General features: G+C 39.1%; 1 protein-coding gene across 1 annotated transcript; it reads left to right on the top strand.

The window, feature by feature from the left end:
• Window positions 1–241: 241 nt before the first annotated feature.
• On the top strand, window positions 242–10171 carry LOC121395682 (peroxidasin homolog). Its single transcript, XM_041569841.1, has 9 exons — window positions 242–785; window positions 2235–2321; window positions 4504–4710; window positions 5020–5163; window positions 6424–6561; window positions 7006–7117; window positions 7611–7774; window positions 8398–8575; window positions 9681–10171. Exons 1-9 carry the CDS (start codon window positions 719–721, stop codon window positions 9733–9735), a joined length of 1152 nt encoding a protein of 383 aa, XP_041425775.1. The 5' UTR covers window positions 242–718; the 3' UTR covers window positions 9736–10171.
• Window positions 10172–10484: the final 313 nt, after the last annotated feature.

Here is a 10484-nt window from a genome sequence, read left to right as displayed (position 1 = left end):
TTAATAAAGACCAAACGAAATTTATAAAAAAAAATCATAGGTTTTTTTTTGCGAGTGAATAGCCATATTCATTCGAATTCATTTGAATTTAAATCATATGAATCAAGGTAATAGCGTATTCGAATGAATTAGAATCAACGTTTTTCCCAAAAAAAAACTTTGATTTCTCAAAGTCCACCAATTGACTCCAAATAGGTTCTAGGAGGTCCCCCATAGGAGAGATATAATGAGTGGGAGTGAGGAAGCTCCGGGGCAAAGCCGGAGTCTAATGTGGAGACAGATGGTCGGAATTCTGGAAAAACATGAGCAATGGAGTGATTGTTGGTAGGGCAGAAGATTGTGTAAGTGTCCCTTGTGTATAGTAAGGAGAATATCTATTGGTCTCCAGCATACATAGAGTTATTTGAAGTGTATAAGTGTGTAGGAATCCTTTCCTTCCTCAGTGGACAGACACATGTCTCTTCCCCCAATTGCTTCCTCTCCAACCCACCCGCCTCCCCTTTCCTCTCTGTGCTCTCAGGAGTTCCCCCTCCAAACTGCCGGCGCCTCTCAGACTCTCAAATGACATAGGAGTGAGGTGAGCCGGGTGCTGTACGTGAGGTGGGGTGAGGAGGGGAGACATGAGCAGGGTGTCGGGGGAAAGGGCAGGGTCGGGGGGCAATAGGTATAAATGCCCTAGTTGGGAGATGCTACTACTCACTTACTCACAGGCACAAAGATGCTCAAGATGGAACCACAGAGATGCTTCACCTCCATCTCCCTCCTGATACTACTGGCAGCTCTGGGTGAGTCTTTCTATATCTACAGCAAATTAGACTTCATTTACCTATAAATATCTTACACTTGTTGCTATTGAAGTAGTAAACCTTTAAACTCGTGATTAGTACAGTGTACGTGGGCTTAAAACACATTTTCAAATGATTTGAAAGGAGTTGTTCACCTTTAAATTAACTGTTAGTATGATGTAGAGATGGATATTCTGAGACAATTTGTAATTGGTTTTCATTTTTTTATTATTTGTGGTTTTTGAGTTATTTAGCTTTTTTTTCAGCAGCTTGCAATTTCGGCAATCTGGTTGCTAGGATCCATATTCCCCTAGCAACCATGCACTGTTTTGAATAAGAGACTGGACTATGAATAGGAGAGGGAAGAATAGAAAGAGGAGTAATAAAAAGTAGCAATAAGAATACATTTGTTACAGAGCATTTGTTTTTTTAGATGGGGTCAGTGACAGATCAGAAGGAAAAAAAATTCAAAAACCACGAAAAAAGAAAAAAATTAAGGGGGATTCAAAAAGTTGCTTAGAATTAGCCATTCTATAACATACTTAAAGGGGCAGATTTATCAAGGGTCGAATTTCGAAGTAATGGGAGTTTCTTTGAAATCCCATAACTTCGAAATTCAAATAAAAAAAGACCAACCGAAACTTATTACAAAAAAATCGAAGTTTTTTTTTTGCAGATGAATAGACTGTATTTGATCGTTCGAATAGAAGTAAGATAGTATTCGATCGAATTCGATTCAAAGTATTTTCAAAGTATTTTTTAAAAAAAAAAAACTTAGATTTTTTTTCACCAATTGACTCCAAATAGGTTCTAGGAGGTCCCCCGTAGGCTAAAACAGCAATTTAGAGACAGTACATGATAAATTTCGATATTCTAATTTAATTTGTTTTTTGAATTCAAATCGAATTTGGACTATTCCCTAGTCGAAGTACACTAAAATAGCTCGAAATTCGGATTTTTTTACTTTGAATTTTGAATTCGACCCTTAATAAATCTTTTTTTGGACTTGCCTTAATAAATCTGCCCCTAACAGTTAACTCAAAGGTGAACCACCCCATTAATTTTTTATGAATTGTATTCATCTTTTAAAATGTTTGCTGGTGGTCAAGAGACTATGCCCATTACAACCAATCAGCACCTGGCATTCATTCTATAACCTGTACTAGAGCAAGCAAAACAAAGATCGGATTGGTTGTCGTGGTCAACTGCACTGCCGCGATTTGCAATTTAGCCTCAAATATCCAAATTATATCAAAAGTTGATTTTAGGGTGAACTTGCCCTTTAACATCTCTTATTCAGCAGACTGTGAAATAAAACGGGAAATAAACAGGGAAGCTAAGTTGTATTAGATGCCAGACAATACCAATGACAGTTACACATAAGGATAAAGGTGCAGAATTAATGAATATTAGGAAATTGCTCATGATTATATTTCTTCCCCCTTCCAGTGCACTGCAGCACCCAGAATAAACTACAGATTATCCCAAGGCGAGAACAGATGTACTTGGGAGAAACCCAGACTTTTCTGTGCAAAGGTGGGTGCAACTGAGCCGACACTTTCACCAATCATGGGCTGAATTTAGCGACATCAAATGGGTCCAAAAATGACTGCATAATGCAGCAGTGTTATTGAGTTTGCCAAAAGAAGAATAAGAAATAAAGGGGAAGTATACAGCTACTGTATTTAAAGTATGTTCAGTATCTATACAGTATCTATATATATATATATATATATATATATATATATATATATATATATATATATATATATATCTATATATATATATATATATATATATATATATATATATATATATTGTATCTATTGCTATACAGTATCTATATCTATTCAGTATCTATATCTATACGGCATCTATATCTATATGGTATCTTTATCTATGCGGAATCTATATCTATACAGTATCCATATCTATACAGTATCTATCTATCTATATATATATATGGTATCTATACAGTATACAGTATCTCTATCTATACAGTATCTATATCTATACATTATGGGGCAGATTTACATAGGTTTGAATATCAAGGGTTAATTAACCCTCGATATTTGACTGCCCAATGTAAATCCTTTTTTACCGCAATTAGTTTGATTGAACGATCGAACGAAAAATCAAACGATTCGAAGGATTTTAATCAATCGATCGAACGATTTTTCTACGACCATAAAAACCTTAGAATGCCTATGGGGACCTTCCCCATAGTCTGACATTGAGGTTCGGTAGGTTTTAGGTGGCGAAGTAGGGGGTCGAAGTTTTTTTTAAAGAGACAGTACTTCGACTATCGAATGGTCGAATAGTCGAACGATTTTTAGTTTGAATCGTTCGATTCGAAGTCGTAGTCGAAGGTCGAAGTAGCCAATTCGATGGTCGAAGTAGACAAAAAAAAACATTCGAAATTCAAAGTTTGTTTTATTCTATTCCTTCACTCGAGCTATCTATACAGTATCTATATCTATACATTATCTATATCAATACAGTATCTATATCTATACAGTATCTAGATATATATACGGTATCTATACAGTATACGGTATATATATCGATACGGTATTTATATGGTATCTATATGTATACAGTATCTATATCTATACATTATCTATATCTATACAGTATCTATATCTATACATTATATATATATATCTATACATTATCTATATCTATACAGTATCTATATCTATATCTATACAGTATCTATATCTATACATTATCTATATCTATACATTATCTATATCTATACAGTATCTATATCTATACATTATCTATATCTATACAGTATCTATATCTATACATTATCTATATCTATACATTATCTATATCTATATCTATACATTATCTATATCTATACATTATCTGTATCTATATATTATCTATATCTATACATTATCTATAGCTATACATTATCTATATCCAGTGTCGGACTTTTGTTTCTAACCATTTAGCCTATTTCATGGCCATTCCCTATTTATGGGAACAAAGAGGCTTAATAATGGAATAATAGAGTTTAGTATGTAGAGAGAAGAGGGGTAATGTAATAAAAGGCGCTAAGTTTGCCCAGGAGCAATCAATCATAGCAACCAATCAGCATGTAGAATTTACTGGTCACCTGTTTAAAAGCAAACATCTTATTGGTTGCTATAGGTTATTGCTCCTGGGCAAACTTAGTGCCTTTTATTTCATATGGGGGTAGAAGTATAAAGAGATTGAGTGAGGAGAGGAGGTATAATAGTTTGGAAAGTGGGCCCTCAACCTAAGGTTTTCTGGTGGGCCCCTGGCATCCCAGTCCGACGCTGTCTATATCTATACATTATCTATATATCTATACATTATCTATATCTATACATCATCTATATATCTATACATTATCTATATATCTATACATTATCTATATCTATACATCATCTATATATCTATACATTATCTATATCTATACATCATCTATATATCTATACATTATCTATATATCTATACATTATCTATATCTATACATCATCTATATATCTATATATTATCTATATATCTATACATTATCTATATATCTATACATTATCTATATCTATACATCATCTATATATCTATACAGTATCTATATATCTATACATTATCTATATATCTATACATTATCTATATCTATACATCATCTATATATCTATACAGTATCTATATCTATAAGGTATCTATGTTCTCATGTCCACAGCTGGGTCTGAGGGCAGCATGAAGTGGCTGGATGATAAAAATGAAGAAATAGAGAATGAGGACGGTCGATATGAAACCAAAAAGATCGATGAGAACACGGTCAGCATTGCCGTTACAGCCGACAGTCGGCAGCAGAAAGTCATCAAGTGTCACATGGAGTATGAATCAGGAGAGACGGAGAAAACACAACTCACCTTGAAAATCATTGGTGAGACATTTGTGTCTATCTCTATTATAGCCAGTGTCACATTATTGTCACTCATGGGGTGAAACAGACATCCCCTTTATGGATAATGTCCCTGGTGAGACATTGTGATTAGGATCAGTATTTCCCCGGGGGGGGGGGGTTAGAAGATAAGGAACTTGTTATTGGTCCATGTCCCCCACAACTCGAGTGCAAATCTACTGTAAAGGGGAACATGGAACTCTGCTAAAATAATAAGACAGCAATTTTGTGTCTCAGGATATTTTCTCACATTGTGTTGAGTGTTTTTATTTGTTTGTGTGTTCCCTGCAGAGAGGCCACAATTTGTAGGAGACCTGGAGAAGCAGAAAACATTTTCAGCTGGCAACTCAGTTCAGCTTCCATGTCAGGCAAAGGGAATTCCTCTTCCTAAAATCTCTTGGATTCGTAATGGGGAAAAAGTGTCAAGTTCACAAGGTGAGCATCCAAATCCTGAACCTGTTACACCAGCCTATCTTAAGTGGTTGTGGGGCCCTGTTATTTTTTTAAGGTGAATGTGCTACTTACAGCATAGCTCCTCATCTGTTTCTGAATAAATTGTCATGTTCTTCTACCATCTTGCTCTACTATTTACACTAGAGACTATTATCCCACTGTTACTATAGGCACCATCTCTCCCTACTATACCTGCTATCCCACAGTCACACTCCCTTCCCAGAGACTATTATCCACTGTTACTATAGGCACCATCTCTCCCTACTATACCTGCTATCCCACAGTCACACTCCCTTCCCAGAGACTATTATCCACTGTTACTATAGGCACCATCTCTCCCTACTATACCTGCTATCCCACAGTCACACTCCCTTCCCAGAGACTATTATCCCACTGTTACTATAGACACCATCTCTCCCTACTATACCTACTATCCCACAGTCACACTCCCTTCCCAGAGACTATTATCCACTGTTACTATAGGCACCATCTCTCCCTACTATACCTGCTATCCCACAGTCACACTCCCTTCCCAGAGACTATTATCCACTGTTACTATAGGCACCATCTCTCCCTACTATACCTGTTATCCCACAGTCACACTCCCTTCCCAGAGACTATTATCCACTGTTACTATAGGCCCCATCTCTCCCTACTATACCTGCTATCCCACAGTCACACTCCCTTCCCAGAGACTATTATCCACTGTTACTATAGGCACCATCTCTCCCTACTATACCTGCTATCCCACAGTCACACTCCCTTCCCAGAGACTATTATCCCACTGTTACTATAGACACCATCTCTCCCTACTATACCTGCTATCCCACAGTCACACTCCCTTCCCAGAGACTATTATCCCACTGTTACTATAGGCACCATCTCTCCCTACTATACCTGCTATCCCACAGTCACACTCCCTTCCCAGAGACTATTATCCCACTGTTACTATAGACACCATCTCTCCCTACTATACCTGCTATCCCACAGTCACACTCCCTTCCTAAATGCTATATCCTCTGCTATCATTACTGATAATTAATTACTGTCTGAATCAAGAGATGTCTATGTGATCTATTACTGAGTTTCGAACACTCTTCCTACCTAAGACTGCTTATATCAGAACAATTATGTACTGAACCCAGGGCTATCATCTGCTTGAACCACCCTAACAGCAACTGTGTCTCTATAACGTCCGGCTGACTGCCATCCATTTACACTCAGTGTTGCTTTCCTTACCAGGTCATATCTCTGTCAGTACCAATGGGAGTTTACACATAAATAACATTCAACTGGCAGATGCTGGGGTTTACACCTGCCGTGCGTGGATTGAAGAACGCACAGAAGAGGTTTTTAAGCATGTCTCTGTCATTGTGAATGGTAAGTGTGTAGGTATAGCTTTAGTATTACTGAATGTAGAAACATTAAAGTTGGAATTTTTGTGTGGTTTCAGAGATTTCCCTTTGACTCCCTAGCCCTAGTTCTAACTGTCTACAATGAGTGCTCATAGTCAACCTCCTTCATTTCATGGGGCTAATTTACCAATTACATCGGTGAAGTAACAGCAACCAGTTAGCAAATATCTTTGGTTGGCCAAGTGTTGGAAGTAGAAAGGTCTCGCTGCTGTAGGACCATGTTATACAACCTGCATTATATGACAACCTTCCAGTTGTCCAAGTATGACTGACTAGAGTGGGTGAGGTTTCTAAGAAAGTGCAGGGGGTTATGGGTGAGAGAAGTGGTGGGAGTGGACCCAAGGAGGTATAATAAACCACTTGGCTAAACATGAGAACTAACAACTGTAATTGTCTCTGCTTATACCAGCTCCTCCAACTGCTTGGTTCCAGGATTCTGCTCTAAATGTCAACTCAAAATCAGTTGCAAACCTTACCTGCTTTGTGACTGGCCATCCCCAGCCAAAAGTGACCTGGACAAGGTATGTCATCATGTTAAATAGCTTGTTAAAGCAGATTACCTTGTGTTTCCACTAATAAACTGATATGAATCAATGAAAGCAAACGCTTCTTCAATCAGTTTCTGCCTGCCAACTGAGGATGATGGGATTTGCAATTCAACAGCAGCTGAAAATAGCAGTTTAAGGATTAAGCCAGAGCTTAGTATCAAGATCAAGGCTGAAGGGGTTCAATTCCCAGATATGGGGTTGCAAAACTATAGCAAGACATGTTTCAAAAAATTCCATAGAATGTTGAATGTAACCAAACTGTTCAAATTTTCGGCAAAATCAAGTGAAACCATTTGCTCATCTGTAGTTCTTGGTTGCTTGGTGGAAAGAGAAATTTGGTGACAAATTAAGTTCAATTAGATCATATATTTGGATGTTTGTCATGTATATGGCTCAGATCATACTGAAAAATTGTATAGACCTACAACCTTGTTTTTACACACAGTTTTTGCAATTGTTTTTTTAGAGGGTCAGATCCTGTGACACACGATGGAGAGAAGTATGTACTCAGTGCTAATGGACAGGAGTTGTCAATTCTTCAGCTGGATAAGTCAGATGAAGGGGAATATACCTGCAGTGCTCTAAATACATTTGGGCATAGCAGCTCCACTTTGATTCTGAAAGTTATTGGTAAGTACATCTTGGCTGGATCAGTTACCCTTAATTTGTTTTGGACGTTATGCCTTTCTTTTCTACTGTTCTTCAAGGAAGACTTTAGACTGGTGAATTTTGTTGAATTGTCTTCCTCATTGCTAGAACCAGACATTGCATCTATAGGGAACTTCCCACACAGGTTCAATAGCAGTGGTACAGCCAGACACCGAGGGCCATATAACGATATCTCTGCCATGACACCAGTGAGCCAACTCCACAGTGAGATCTATTCTCTTGTTTTAATTTCCTTGGGGTTGTCCAACCTCTCCAATGCTGCAAGTCATTTATCTGATAGTAGACAAGTTGGCTGGATGGAGTTTTTTATTATGTCACCCAAAGAATACATTGCTGCATTTCAGCAGGTTGTGGGTCATAGAAGTCCCTATTGAAGGCCACATCCACTAGCTGGACCTCACACTATATTTGTTTCTCTTATATTATAACAAATAAGTCAGTGTTGGAACACATGAATAGTTCCACTCTCTGTCCCAGTGCAAAGCAGGATGAGCTATCTAGGAGTAGAAGTAGATAACATTATCTGCTTTCTATCATCACCAGAGTTGGTCAATCTCTCTATAACTTGGGGGTTTTCTTTGCAGAAGCACAGACCGTGAGCAAAGGCGTGGTCATTGGCGTTGTGTTGCTGATAATCTTGGTGCTGCTTCTTATCATCGACTTAACTTGTTATCGAACCAAACGCAGAGGTTTCCTCATGTTCCTCTCCGGCAAGGTGTTAAGGAATCAAATCCCACGAGTCAAGCTGGAAGAGAATGAAAAGTAAGTATAGACCTTTCAAGTTCTTCTAATGATAGACGTGATTTGTGGTCATGGAAAAGCAATCATCTGGATGGGTGCTATGGGTTTGTCAAGGATTAGGTAAGGGGTGCTGTGGAGACTTGAGGGAAGGGTGAGTCCTTGATGCAGGAGCTGCATGTGCCTAGGGAACACGTAAAGGGAAGGCAGGAACAGGTTGATGAGGGCGATGAGTCAGACTGGAACAGGTGCAGAGCGGAACAGGACGAAGAGGGTGAAGATCAGGACTGGACTAGGCAGGAAGAAGAGGGAGACAACTCAGGACAGGAACAGACTGGATGGAGCAGGAGTGGAACAGGAACAGACAGGATGGGACAGGACGGTGCGGGCATAGATCAGATCAAACTGGAGAAGGAAACAGGAGCAGAAGGAGACTAGAGTAGAAAGAGACTGGAAAGCAGGATAGCAAGAGGACTGGATAGTAAGAGGACTAGAATGGGAAGCAGGAGAGGACTGGAAAAGGCAGGGCAAGATGCAGAGCAAGACAAGGGAAGATATAGACAGGGTACAGGTCAGAACAGGAAGCAGGAACCAGAAAGGCAAGGTCAGGTCAAGGTCAAGGCAAACAAGGCAGAGTTAAGGCAAGGAAAGATCAAGGTTTAAAGCAGGACCGGAGCAGAACTTAAAAGGTGACGGTAAGGCAGATCAAGACAAGACAAGGTTCAGAGCCAGGCAGGACAAGATAGGGAAGGGTTCAGACAAGACAAGGCAAAGCAAGACAAGATAAGGCAGAATAGGAAGGAGGCCAGAATAGGAACCCTTAGCTAGGGACAATGCTGCACTGCTAGGATGGGAACCAATGCTCAGGCAAGGAGTGGTTTTATATAAGGCAGAGTCAGTCCTGATTGGCTGACTGCAACCAATAAGGCTGCTGCTGGGCTAGGGCTGCAGAGGCCAGGTAACATATAGTGAGCATCCTTACAGGCTGCTCATCTGGTCCAATGGTTAAGGCATCGAGCCAAAAAACCCAAAGGTCCATGGTTTGAATCCCAGCAGAGCCTGAGAGGGTTTCAGCAGTAGGACTGTGTCCATGTGTAATTCTAATTGCCTTGTTTTATTTTTACTACAGGAAGGCATCGGCTGACAAGAGTTATGTGGTGAAAATCTCAAGGGTAGAAGCCTGATCCCAAAGACCAAAAGATGTAGCCGATGAAGAATTGTGAAAAGAGAACATATTTTCACTAATACAGACTCAACCAGGCCTACATGTTTGAACGTTCACTGAATCAAATAGTATTTGTTCTTATTGTAAAAACACATAAGGAGGCTTTATCTTGTATATATAATAGGAAAATATAAGGCCATAGCATTGTAGGCCAAGAGAATTCCTCCTCTGCATACTATAATATACGTATGAGATGGAACTACCACATTGCTGGTCTCAGCATAACTATAGACTTACAATGTGGTCAACAGAAGATGCCTCAGCTGATGCCAACAATATGGCAGCCCCTACTCAATATAAATATGCAGTGATTGAATGGCCTGTAAATACAATAAGCCTTTCCTTTTTTTTTCCGATGGGGTTTCATTCCTATTTATCTTCATTTAATAAACTAGCTACTGGCAATACTGTGCCCACCCTGTAAATAAACAACGATCACATGTTCTGGAAAGACCAAATCAAACCCTTCTCAGCAAGACTGGCTCCGGCTTGAGATTTAACTTTGCCCAGAGTTAAGATGATGGTTGGCCAAGACCCTTTGTAGCCTATACTGGGCTACTGGCACCAACCCAACAGGAGTCATCTGTACAGGACTGTAGAATGAGAACATGTAGGAAATTATCAGGAAAAAGCAGCAGAGCAGTAATATCATTTGGCATCTGGTTGGGAGATCTTCTTTAGGGGATGGATCTCCTAACCTTGAAGGGG

Source organism: Xenopus laevis, chromosome 7L, assembly GCF_017654675.1.
Source record: "Xenopus laevis strain J_2021 chromosome 7L, Xenopus_laevis_v10.1, whole genome shotgun sequence".
NCBI classification, from domain to species: Eukaryota; Metazoa; Chordata; class Amphibia; order Anura; family Pipidae; genus Xenopus; species Xenopus laevis.
Note: the sequence above shows the minus strand (reverse complement) of the source record. Positions and strands in the feature narration are given on the sequence as shown.